Below are 13,807 nucleotides of genomic sequence, written 5' to 3'. Positions count from 1 at the left end.
CAATTACATATTCATTCAGTGGATTCCTGATTCTAACCACTTGCTGTGTAAAATTGTTTTTCTCCATGTGACTTTGCTTCTTTTGCCATTCACCTTAAATCAGTGTCCTGTGGCTCTCAACTCAACTATGAATAGGCACCGTTTCTCTCTATCTATTCTGCTCTGATCCCTTGGGGATTTTGAACACCTCCGTCAAATCTCCTCTTAATCTTCTCTTCTCTCAGGAGAATAGTCCCAGCTTCTCTCATCCATTCATGTAAATTAGACCATAATACCATAAGACATAGGGGAGAATTAGGCCTCTCAGCCCATTGAGTTTGCTCTGCCATTCAATCATGGCTGATTTTCTTTCTCATCCCTATTCTCCTGCCTTTTCCCCATAACCCTTGACCCCTTTTTTATCAACACCCTATCTATCTCAGTCTTAAAGACACTCACTGACCTGGCCTCCACAGTGTTCTGTGGCAAAGAGTTCCACAGATTCACTACTCTCTGGCTGAAGAAATTCCTCTTTATCTCAGTTTTAAAGGATTGTCCCTTTAGCTTGAGGTTGTGCTCTCTGGTTCTACATTTTTCCTACTAGTAGAAACATCCTCTCCATGTCCACTCTACTAGAGGGCCTCATAATATCCTGTAAATTTTAATAAGATCTTCCATCATCCTTCTAAACTCCAACGAGTACAGACCCAGAGCCCTCAACTGTTCTTCATACAACAAGCTCTTCATTCCAGGGATCATTCTTGTGAACCTCCTCCAGACCCTCTCCAAGGCCAGTACATCCTTCCTAAGATGTGGGGCCCAAAACTGCTCACAATACTCCAAATGGCGTCTGACCAGAGCTTTATACAGCCTCGGATACATACCTGCTCTTGTATTCTAACCCTCCCAACGTGAATGCTAACATTGCATTTGCCTTCCTAATTGTCGAATGAACCTGCATGTTTACCTTAAGAGAATCTTGAACAATGACTCCCAAGTCCCTTTATGGTTCTGATTTCCTAATCATTTTCCCATTAAGAAAATAGTCTATGCCTCCATTCCTCCTTCCAAAGTACATAACCTTACACTTTCCCACATTATATTCCTTCTGCCACTTCTTTGGCCACTCTCCTAACCAAGTCCTTCTTCAGCCCCCCTGCTTCCTCAATACTACCTGTCCCTCTACATATCTGTGTAAGTTAAATTAAGTTACTTATCTCTGGAATCATTCTTGTAAATATTTTCAGCACCCTCTCCAATGACTTTACATCCTTCCAAAAGTGTGGCGCCCAGAACTGGAAATAATACTTGAGTTGAGGTTGAACTTGGTATCTTATAAATGTTCAGTGTAACTTTTTTGCTTTTATATTCTATGCCTATAAAGCCCAAGATACATATATCTTATTAACAACATTCTCTACTTGCTCCATCACCTTCAACAAATTCTGGATTTACAATTTCAATCTCCGAGAAGTAATGATGAATATATATCTGAAAGCGAATGCTGTGTACATAATTATATGTAAGCCATAGAAATGGAAATGGAGGACAAGTGCAAAATGTAGATAAGCAAAATAAATAAAAATAACCAAAGTGGCATTCTGTGCCATGCTCAGATTCTGACTAATGTTTCTTACAGTGTTGACATTTCTCCAATCATATTAAACAAAGGCCAAACAAAATATATGTCATGGACAAATACACTGAAAGTCTGCATAGCTAAAACAGATTATTTTTCCTTTTTCCTAAATGTAGACGGTATGAACCGTCTCTATGTATATTTATACCTTCCACATATGAAGAAGTTGTGTATGTACAAATGTAACATTATTTTGCTGGCCATGGAAATAAGGGATTGATGCGAGTTCCAAGTGATATTTTACTGTATGTCATCAATATAAACCTCTATCCCAATCTTTCCAATATGTCTACTTTATTCCTCAACTAGAGGTTCCCCACCATCACGGTTGGCAGAACCCTTGACTGAGTCCATTCCATTTCAGCTACTTCTGCTCTCACCTGTTCTCCTTCCTCCCAGAACTGTGATAAAGTTCCTTTTGTCCTCTCCTTCAATCCCAACAGCCTCCACGTTCAAGCAGCAGAGGATGACCCATTCCGCTACCTCTACTATGATGCTATTCCCAAACCTATATTCTCTTCCATTTTCAACATTCTGTAGTCACCACTCCCTCTGTGATACTCAATCAGCCTCAACAAGCCTTCAAAGCCTTCAAAAACCCTCCTTCAAAGCCGTCCCAGTTAACCAGAAGGGTTGCAGCACCTACACTTTTCCTTCCTCTCTTCCCACTGTCCAGGGCCCAATTTCTTCCTCCCAACTGAAAAAGCAATTTATTTGTACTTCCTTCAAATTATTATTCTATATTCTATATTGAGATCAAACATAGGTTGGATGACCACTTCGAAGAGTATCTTTGTTCTGTCCGCAAGCATGATTCCAAGCTTCTGGATGCCTGTCAGTTCATAGAAAATATCATAGAAACCCTATAGCGCACATATAGCCCATCAAATGTGCACCAACCACAATCCCACCCAGGCCCTACCCCCATATCTCTACACATTTACCCGCTAATCCCTTGAACCTATGCATCTCAGGACACTAAGGGGCAATTTTAGCATGGCCAATCAACCTAATCCATACATCTTTGGACTATGGGAGAAAACCGGAGCAGTTGGAGGAAACCCATGCAGACACGAGGAGAAAGTATGAACTCCACACAGACTACCCAAGCTGGGAATCGAACCCAAGTCCCTGGAGCTATGAAGCAGCAGTGCTAACCACTGTGCTACCGTGCTGCCCTTTTTCTATTTGTTCGTGGGATGAGTCCACTGCTGGCAAAGACAGCTTTATTACCCATTCTTCATTGTCCTTGTTAATGACCAGACCAGAAACTCCAAGATATTTTCTAAAGATAGCCTAGGCCCTAAATTTTACATTTGATTTTGGCAATAGGGTGAGCATAAGGTGTTTCACTCCAGGTATGATTCAAGTAACCCCTTCAAAGCTTTTATCAAAACAAATTTTATTGAAGAACACTGTTAGAATATAACAAAAATAATTAGCATAATGTTTACCAATTAAACCACTTAAACATGCCAAAGTATAATCCTTAACAGCTAGATATCTCTATTGTTTCAATTTAGCAATGTCTCCCTCAGACATGAATCCTTTCTTTAGAACATAAACCAAAGCTGTTTACGTAGGTACTAGATTTCCAGCCTTTTGACACTTCTGGAGAGTGATCCAGACAGACACTTGGTCTTCTAATTCTCATGCAGCTATTCCCAGAGAACGCTCCACCCCAAAACAACAGAAACTCAGAGAAAAAGGCTTATGTCTTGGCAGATTCCAGTCTCTACTTCAGGCAGAACAAGAGATACAGAAAAAAACAACCTCTATCTAAAAATCTCAACAGTAGACTGCCTTGAGTTCCCTATGAAAGCTTAGTTGTATCCAATCATATGACCTTATCTGTCAATCAACCTAATTAAGCTCCAGTCTGCAATATCCCTGGAGAAAACACAAAACAATAGGACACTGCATTAATTCAGATCAAAACAAACATTGCATCAACTAAGATCAGTTATATTGCTACAGTAACAATATAGTGCCTCTGCATCCAGAATGTCTCTGATAATATAAATAAGCTGCTAATAACAGACCCTGCACAAAAACATGACAAATACATTTCTTAAAGCTACAGTCTCATCACATCCTTGAGAAGGTGGTAATGAGCTGCCTTTTTGACCCTGCAGTCCATTAAGTACACTGTTATTAGGGAGTTCCAGGACATTGATCAGTGATAGTGAAAGGATGGCAACATCTGTCCAAGTCAGGATTGTGCATGACTTGGAGGTGGTAATGTTCCAATCCATCTGCTGCCCTTGGCATTCTAAGTGGTAGAGGTTGCAAGTTTGGAAGTGTCATAGAAGAAGCCCTGGAACATTAAGGATGGTTGTTATTTTGTTAAGTATCCTTAGGGACTATTATGTTGTTCTATAAAGAATACTGCATTTCTCTCTGTGAGTAAATGATATAATTCAGCTGGGAAAAGGTTAATGGAGACAGTCTGCCTGAGAGACTTGAGAGATAAAAAGGAGACCGATGCTAAATGCATATATTTGTAATAAGTCGAGTGGATTTATAAATAAATAGGTTGAGTTTAGAAATTTGCATCAGATGATAGACAAGGACTTTTTTTTTGCTTGTTAAATTTCAGAGGGGAGTAGAGGGCTTTTACAGCTTGCGAAAGTTTCATAAGTATTCAAGGAAAGATTATTAAATTTTATTTGACTCAAAAAGGGAGGTAATAGGAACAAACCATGAAAGGTTTTTATACTTTGGAAAAGTTAAGTTCAAAGAGGTGCTGAGGACAATGAATCAATAATGAAAGGGATAAAGGACATTTGAGGAAAGACATTGAGCTTCAGCTGTGTTGAATATGTGGGGAAGACCTCCTGGGAATAGCTGTATGCTGGGAGAGGTACAAAGTTTTAAATAACTATCCAATCAAACCAGAAAAGTCTTTTTGGGGAAAGCAGTTTTATTTCTGAATATTCTTGGATTTCCATAAGATAGTGAGAAATCATGACAGCAGTTTTGCCTTGGGTAACATTGTTTCATTTTATAGTTAAAAATCTATAAGGGAATGTTGGCAAGAATGTGTTTATTTATGTATTCTGACCAAGTGGTATTTTTGGAGGGGGTGTTATGTAAGAGTGTTTTTATTATGTAACTTTAATTCTTGTGTGCTTACGTTTTTCTTTCTTCCTGATAATAATTTTTTTATATAATTCCTCCAAGTATTACCAAAACTGTGTATTTTCTGGGATCAATAGATGTTTCCTTGTTTTCAGAATACAAAAAATGGTTGTGGCCAGTAAGATAAGTTTCCCTCTGGGATTTGGCTTGCTCAGCAAATAACATCTGCTCTGCTTGTAACAGTAAACACTGATGCCACTATGAACCAATGGTAGATGGAGGGCATATATGAAGCAGTCTCCATGCCAAATCTCCCTGGGTCCAAGTCAGAATCCATAACTAATTGCATTGCTGCTACCTGTCATGGGTGAAAGTCACTTGATACCCATTCTTCAGTCCTAACCAAAAGTCTTCTTCCCCCCAGAGCTAGATGTCAGCAGTGAAGCCATAGCAGGATCTATGGCATTTCTGAAGTTGCAGAATTCTGTACAACAATCTTCTCTCGGAGTTAATCTTCTACAGGAGTTGCCTCACATTACAGAAGATGAGGCTGACTTGTCCCAATATCCTCAGCAGTTCTTCCTATAGTAGAGCACCTCACACAGAGAGAAGTGAGGCTTTCTCACCATGGCTTATAGAAAATAAGTGACCCTCCCAAAACATCAATGGGAAATCATCTCTTTTTCTTTTCCTGTAAGTCTTACAAGAATTTGGTTGTATTTCCCTTCATCTTCTACATTCAATGAAGTTGTGATCTTCAATGCTTTTCAGTCTTCAATATAGCAGTGAATGATGTGGCTATGACAATCTTTCCAGGAGTTGAAGATCATTCCTCTTCTTAAGGTGGTCCTCAATGTGCTTCAGGGGAGCAACAAGTTCCTCAGAATCTCCTGAGTTCTTTTCTCCCACCCCAGAGTGTTCAAAAGTCAATGCTCTTCAGTCTTTTCTCTTGCGTAAGACTTTTGTTGGAAAGTCTTTGTTGTCTTTGCAGTCATCATTCAACCTATATTCTGCTTCCTGACATTGCTGACATCAATGATGCTATGTTGCTATCCTATTCTGCAGATGATCTTGTTCTAACAGTTGCAGACAATAGTCTTCATGTCTCCAAGATGTCTTTCCTAACAGCCAAGAATATTGTGGGAAATTGAACCCCACTCCCCTGCCCCCAGGACTGTGACTTGGGGAGGGGAAGATTAAGAATTGGAGTTGAGTAGAATCTAGAGTTACAGAAATGTAATGGAAATAGGCATAGTTTTATGTTGTTAAAGATTGGATAGTATATGTAGGGGGAGGTATATGTTAATGGATTAGATAGTATATTTGGGGGAAGGTGTATGTTAACAGATTGGATAGTATACTGGGGGGAGGTATATGTTTACAGATTGGGCAGTATACTTGAGGTGTGGTATATTTTAACGGATGGAATATTCCAATGTATGATGTAGATAATGATGATGTACCACTGTTATCAGTCAGTCATGTACAACACGACAGAGAGAGGGGTTGGAATACTCTGCCTGGGAGCAACTTGCCTACAATGTAACTTGTTTAGAAGTAGTACTAATAAACAAGTGTTAAAGCAGATACCAGAGTATGGCTACAGCCTGTCTACAAACCAAGTAGCAAGCCTAGAGTCCAAGAGAGAAGGGCCATCTCACAACAATATACACTGATGACACTCTTAGTTCATCCCACTTCTCTTGATCTCCTACACTATCTTTAAATTCTGAGACTGCATGCCTTGCATCCAGTTATGGATGAGCAGAAATTTCCTCCTATTAAACATTGGGAAGATTCAAGCCATTGTCCCTACAACAAACTCATATTGCCTCTAGTGTGTTACAGTTCACACAGGGGCACGATTTTCTGGCCGCACTCACCCTAAGACTAGAAAATCCTGCCCAAGGTTAACGAATCTTTTCATGGTCTGTGTCCAGCTCACTCTAATTACCGTGGCAGGCAAGATGGGAAAATCCTGCCCCGGGAATGTGGCAATGTGCACTTTACATGTATGTGCTACCCAGGAGCTATGGATAATGATGGCAGAGGCTCCAAATTGCATTTCCATCACATGTCTGACCAGGAACCTTTCTAGCTTTTATCATCTGCCATTGGCATGTGTTGGAAAAATTTAGAAGTTGATACTCAACCTGTTTGGCCACATTATCAATGTATTTTCTTTAGCCAACAAGTCTTGTGGTGGGTCTCTTGAACTTGGAGTTCCTGGTTCAGAGGCTGGGACGCTACCTCACTGTATCTATCCAGGGCAGCATCAAAAAAATCATGGAGTTACTGCTGCCATGTTATACCATTGTGCAGATCAGAACTAGTTGTGGAATGATTTCCTGCCCTGTCCAGGCCTCTTTGCAGCTCTCTTTTAGCTGGATTTAACTGGTGCAGACTAGCTTTAAATTGTAACTTCAAATGTACTAGCCTCTCGCAAGGTTCAGGCATGCAGTCGCTGAATAGTGTACTTAACACTGATGGCACAGTGCAAACATTCGTACTAACAACAGCACAAAATTTGTGTGCTGCTGGCATCTGAAGCAATGGGTGCCAATCTCTGTATTCCTTTTAACACTGTTCAGACCAGCATCGCTCGATGAAATACAATAATAACATATTTCCTGACAAGAGTCCAAGCCAAGTACCTCTTTACATATTTATTATTTTTAAATGCCTGATATACTCAAGATCAACTCAAAGGTTCTGTCAGATAAGATTGAAACAACAAAAGGAAAATCCATAATATAAAAAGGAAATCCTGGAAATACAGAGAAAATTAATCAGCATTTGAAAAAAGAAAAAGACAGGTTAACATTATTGGTGGAAAACTTTTGTCAGAACAGTTTAATGAAGGGCCTTCACCCAAAATGTTAAGCTGTCTTTTTTCTAGATGCTGGTTTATTTCCCCTATTTTCTGCCTTGATTTCAGTTCCAAGTTTTTACAGGAATGGAAATCCCCTTATTTGGATTATTGATAGGAATTGCTTCCATGTTTCAAAACACACTTGTGCAGAAACAGTCACAGAGCATTCAGGTACAAAAGAATCTCTGCATCGCCAAATAACAAAAGCCTTCTGATTCATTTGAGTGCTTCCTTTCTCTTAGAACTGTAAAACAGATTAAAATAATTATTGTGCTTTAAAGCAATGAATTACAAACCCACGCATTCCATCATCTGCAGAATATTGTTTTTAGATTCCTTATCAATGTGGAAGTCTGGATTTTCTGCATGAACAGTCAGCGCAGACACAGCTTCTTTCTTTAAGACATTTGGGCATATCAGATGGTGGGAACATCTGGACCAATAGATTGCAAATGAAAGGACCTCCAAATAAGCAAATGTCATTACAAGTCTTGTGGTGTTTTGAACAAGCCTCAGATTATTTGAAGGCACAAATTGGGATCCTATGGAAGTTGAACTTCTAATATAAATGGACAAAGATTGTGCCATGACTTCAGTTTTCCAAGACTTTGTATGGTCTTGCCATCTCTTCCTAAAAGAATTGCTGGAGTCTGCTGAAGAATCTCTTATTTCAAATCATAGAATCACTACAGTGCAGAAGGAGGCCATTTGGTCCATCGAGTCTGCACCAATGACAATCTCACCCAGGCTCTTTCTCAGTAACCCCACATATCTATCCCCCTAATCTCCTTGATACTAAGGGCAATTTACCATGGCCAGTTCAAATAACCTGCACATGTTTGGATTGTGGGAGGAAACCAGAGCACCCAGAGGAAACCCACACAGACATGGGGAGAACGTGCAAACTCCACACAGACAATGACCCAAGGCTGGAATTGAACCTGGATCTCTGGCGCTGTGAGGCAGCAGTGCTAACCACTGTGCCACCCATTTTAATAAAGTTAAAGCTTTCTTAATAGTCACAGATATGCTTACGTTAACACTGCAATGAGCTTAATGTGAAAATTCCCTCATCGCCGCACTCTTGGCACCTGTTTGGCACCTGTTTTTCACTGAGGGAGAATTTAGCATGGCTAATGCAGCTAACCTGCCCACCTTTGTACTGTGAAAGGAAACCAGAGCATCCAGAGGAAATCCATGCAGAGACAGGGAGAATGTGCAGACTCCACACAGTGACCCAAGCTGATAATCGAACCTGGAACCCTGGCATTGAGAAGCAGCAGTGCTAATCACTGTGCCATTAATGGATCCAGGGGAAGAAAAAATGTTCCCTCTCATCCTGAAAGAATTCTGACCCATTTCCAGCATTTTTTTTAGCTGATCCATGGGATCCTTTGCCTTTACCTCACCAGTCTCACCCAACTCTATGTGAAAAGAGGCTGTTTCTTATCCTCACTGACTGCGTTCACACTTAGAGCAAACAGCACTAAAATCAAGCCCAATACTGAATTTGAATCATTCCTTTTGGCACACCAAATTTCTGGGCTATACTGTTCGATCAACTGATGTTGTTCATGATCTTAATCTCATCTGAGACAGCTTCAAAGATGTAGGAGTGTAGTCAAAACAACAGCAAAACAAATCCAGTGTGAAGATTCTTAATACTGAGTGGGGTACAGTAGCTAACATTTCATGTCCCATTGCAGTAGTCATTGATAAAAGGGTGGCTCAGTGGTTAGCACTACTGCCTCACAGCACCAGGGATCTGGGTTCGATTCCAGCCTTGGGTCACAGTCTGTGAGGAATTTGCACATTCTCCGTGCGGATTCCTTTGGGTCCTCCGCTTTTCTCCCACAATCCAAATATGAGCGGGTTAGGTTGTTTGACCATGATAAATTGCCCCTTAGTGTCAGGGAGCAGGGTAAATATGTGAGGTTACGTGGCCTGGGATAGATTGTTGCTGGTGCAGCCTGAATGGCCTCCTTCTGCACTGCAGGGATTCTATTTTAATTTGGCTATGCTCTGTGGAGATTGGTATATTTTATAATTATTATAATTTAGGTCTGTGCTCCAGAATATGTAGAAGTCAATGTTTAAATAACCACTAAAACTGCCAGACAGCTTTGAATACCATTGTTCAATTTTAGGTTATTCTCCACTAAGTGATTTGCAAATATAGTTTTGCCTCTGTAACCTACCTACTCCCCAGCAAAAAAATGGTATTTTTCAAAAGCAGAACATTAATTCTGATTAGTTTAACAGTACATATAATGACTTGATCCATTATCTTGGGCATGTTGTATGCCTAGATATCAAAGTGATGGAGATGTGCTCATAAAAATTTAAAACATGAACTCAACTATGAGAGTTATGTTCCACGAACACAACTCTCATAGCTAAAAACAACTCTTTAGCTAAAACATAGCTAAACGAACAAGAGGAAGAAGTTTGGAAAAATTCCAAGAATGGTGCAATCATCACCAGCAAAACACAAAAACTTGAATTCAGAAGATGATGATCTCACCTCCTTGACTTTTGAAAATTCTTGTCTAGTGGGGGTGTACCTTGAATTCCAAAGAAGCATTTGGTGCGGTTCTGCATGAAAGAGTGCAATTTAACATGAAAGTGGATAAGTATTACCTCAGGGGGAGGAAACAGCAGGTATTATTGAGAGGAGTGCTGTCTGGATGTGAAAGAAGATAATTGAAATGCTCTGGGTACTGTTCTTGAGCTTAAAAGTTAAATGCATATTCATCAAATTTAGTGAAAAAAGCAAACTGGTCAGATGAATTTGAAAAAGTAACTCAGATCTACAAAATGGATAATTGGAAAGATGAAATTTAACATTTAATTAAAACATTGCACATAAAATGAATCCAGATACTCCACAGGGATTAGCACTGCTGCCTCATGGCACCAGGGACCAGGTTCAACCCCCATCTTGAGTCACTGTCTGCAGAGTCTGCATGTTCTCCCTGTATCTGCTGGGTTTCCTCCAGGTGCTCCGGTTTCCTCCCACAGTCCAAAAGATGTGCTGGTTAGCTGTATTAGCCATGCTAAATTCTCCCTCGGTGTACACAAACAAGTGCTGGATTGCGTCAACTTGGGGATTTTCACAGTAACTTCATTGCAATGTTAATGTAAGCCTACTTGTGACACTAGTAAATGAACTTTTTAAAAATTAAATGATGCTGAAGTAGCTAAGAATGAAATTCCAGATCTTCAAATATGGAACAGGGTCAGCTTTCCTGTCTTCTCTGTATCTGGACACCAAGGAATCAGAATGCATCCAAAGACCTGCAGTGACTTGAACCTGTCTATATTACAGGGTTTAACTCATTATCCTATCCTGATGTGTCCCCTAGTGCATGCCTGCCTTATGTTAAGTCCTTGCTCTTAGAAACTTACCACAGACATATAGTAAATCTAAGAGGCCTGCAGCATGGAGAATAGGATTGTGATCTTCTGGTTGCTGTCCAAAATTCTGTCCTTTAAAGAAAGGAACTAAAGATTTACCTTGAGTCCTCTGTCATTTACGTATGTCCTGCCCTCTGGTGCTTTGATGATGAGGCTCACTTCTATACACCTGGCAGAATGGAAATCCATTTGTAGAAATCCTTATGATGAAGCGTAACTTGAATTCCACAAAACATTTGCGGGAAGTGTCAGTGTTTAAGATAATTATTTTTTTAAAGCACCAGGGCGCTTGGAATTTCCAGTTTCTGTTGCACTCGAAGAATTAAGTCAACCTAACATTTTTTGTTTTGAATTTCCTTGTATTCCAGATACACATAATTATTTACTGAAAATACATTGGAACACAACTAGCTTTTCTGCTACCTTCGTTCAGTCTTATAGGGAGAACATTGATTACTAGTGCTTTAACAGCAACAGGGGGTGAACAGAGGAAAGAGAAAATGAGCTTATCCAGTTCAGAGGATTTACAGGCAAACATTAACTAAGTGACATTGGCAGAGTAGAGTATGCATTAGCTTAATCTCAAAAGAGAAATGCTAACTGACATCCATCATTTGTTAAATACTGACCTAGAATCACCTCTATTAATCATCAGCCCTTTTCTATAGCTGCAAAAATAACTGCAGCTATGAATTTCCACAGTGCTGGCTCTTTCGAGGCACGAAGGAATGTTTACACCAACACAGTATTATAGTAATGCTTTTACATTGTTGTAGATATTCCCATGTGGAAACTCCATGATAGGATACTTACAATTTTCTTTTTGTTGGGGTTTTAGTAAGATAGTGCAGCAAGAAGCAACAGTGATAAGCAGAACTGTGTCATAAGTTTGGGTACAATGATTGTTTCAGTTCAGCAAAACTTACAGAAATTATACTGAATTAAGATAGAGGATATAGAAGCAGGAGTAGGCCATTTGGCTCACTGAGCTTTCGCCGCCAAATTCTCACTCTCTCCCTGTACTCTGTGACTTTAGTGTCTAGAAATCATCTAATTCTTGGAGTTGTAGTTATTCTTGTAGCTGCAACTATATCCACACCGATAGAGAAAAGATTGATGATTAAAGGTCATTCTAGGTCAGTAGGTCAGTAAGAATAGTCTTTAAATCACACTTGTCTCTTCATGGCACACGTGCGTGTTGACTGTTCTGGGTTATGTCCTTTGTTCAGAGAGTATTGTTCCCATGACACTTGTTGCCTTGGTATGACTGCTCTTGTTCCATTGTGATTGCTGAGGACTTCTGGGATTGATGGTGGTTCTGTACTCAATACATCTGGTGACATCCCTTCTCCCTGACTGGCTGATTGCTGTGAAGGAATATTTTCGTTTATTGTTCAGATATGTCTGCGAATGTGCTGTTATATTTGATTATTCAATTCCACTGCACACAATCTAGGTGACAATTTTTCTACACATCAGCCATGTTTCCACTTGGGCTGACTCCTGTGAAGAGTTTTGGAGGTTTACACCCTGACTAAGCCTGATTGGCTCTCCAATGCTCAGATTTGGTAATGGATTGGCAGTTTTGTCAATCTGAAATTTGGTTTTCTGTCACTTCAGCTTGATCTTTTCCCACATGCCTGATATTACTTCTGGTTTCAATTACTTTTTTGCTATTGGAAAAGTAACTTGCCCGAAGCCTAACAAGAGTCTCCAGACAGGGCTACTTTCCATGTCTTCATTCGGTGTATTTCGCCAGTCAAGGATTGCCTTGTATACGTCAATGTGAAATTTGCTCCATTTCTTGACAAGTCCTTTGGCAATTTTCATTGCCATCTCAGCCTTTCCATTTGTTGAGGATTAACCAGGCAATGCACATGAGTACTCAAATCTCCTAAGCCTTTGTTACTTGCTAGCAAGGAGAACAGACACAGTGAATTTCACTATGATGTTCTGCCAGAGTTCTGCAAACTGTGTCAATTACAGCACTTTTTAGTCAGAGAGAGAACATACCAGTTGAAGCACCAATAGCCTTACAGTTTGGTGTGCACTTTCAACTAATAGAACTAATTTGCATCCTTACATCCTTATCACTTATACACACAGTTGTGCAGAAGCTTTGATATTTTTCGCAGGCAATGTTCAGCAAACATCTGGATCTTCTTTAACCACAATCAGCACTTGGAACATTCTGTGTTTTCTCAAGGATGCACTCATGCAGCAAAACAGACTCAGACCCTTCACCTGCTGACGGCTGGTTCCAACTTCGACACATTCAACGGGGGATAGTGCAGAGATGATATGTAATGCTGAATTTTCCAATTCTTTGTGATTCAACTGAACTCTTCAATTGTGAATGGAAGACCACTGTCACTCATCACAATGTCTGGAATGCTCTACTAACTGAATTGGGTTTTCAGGCATTCTACAAATTTATTTCCTAATTAAAGATAGCTAACTCGAACTCTAGAGTAGTAATCAACTGTGACTGGATAATTAATTCCTGCCAAAGTGAAAAGGTCGTTTTTTGCTTCAGCTTCAATTGTGGTCTGGCTGTAGGATGTCATGCATCATCAACAACTCGCTAGCTTGTTTCACTTGGTACTCATTGCATGCACTGCACTGGCCAATGCAGTCTTTAGTTTCATTGCTCATATTTGATCAGTAAGAAATATCTCTTGCCTTTCTCAGTGTTGATTCATTCATAGAATCATATAATCCCTACAATGTAGAAGGAGGCCATTCAGCCCATCAAGCCTGCACTGACGACATTCCCACCCAGGCCCTATCCCTGTAATCCCACATATTTAGCCTGCATC

The 13,807-nt window shown here is 40.0% G+C and overlaps 1 protein-coding gene across 1 annotated transcript in view; it reads right to left on the bottom strand.

Moving 5' to 3' along the window:
- gramd4a (GRAM domain containing 4a) overlaps nucleotides 1-11,439 on the bottom strand; it is a 145,205-nt gene extending 133,766 nt beyond the window's left edge. The window contains exon 1 of the mRNA XM_080207364.1: nucleotides 11,088-11,439. Within this exon, the coding sequence (XP_080063490.1) occupies nucleotides 11,088-11,104 (17 nt within the window). The 5' untranslated portion in view covers nucleotides 11,105-11,439. The remainder of the gene's footprint in view (nucleotides 1-11,087) is intronic.
- Nucleotides 11,440-13,807: the final 2,368 nt, after the last annotated feature.

This window comes from Carcharhinus amblyrhynchos, chromosome 19 (genome assembly GCF_965287045.1).
Source record: "Carcharhinus amblyrhynchos chromosome 19, sCarAmb.v2.hapA, whole genome shotgun sequence".
Taxonomy (NCBI): domain Eukaryota; kingdom Metazoa; phylum Chordata; class Chondrichthyes; order Carcharhiniformes; family Carcharhinidae; genus Carcharhinus; species Carcharhinus amblyrhynchos.
Note: the sequence above shows the minus strand (reverse complement) of the source record. Positions and strands in the feature narration are given on the sequence as shown.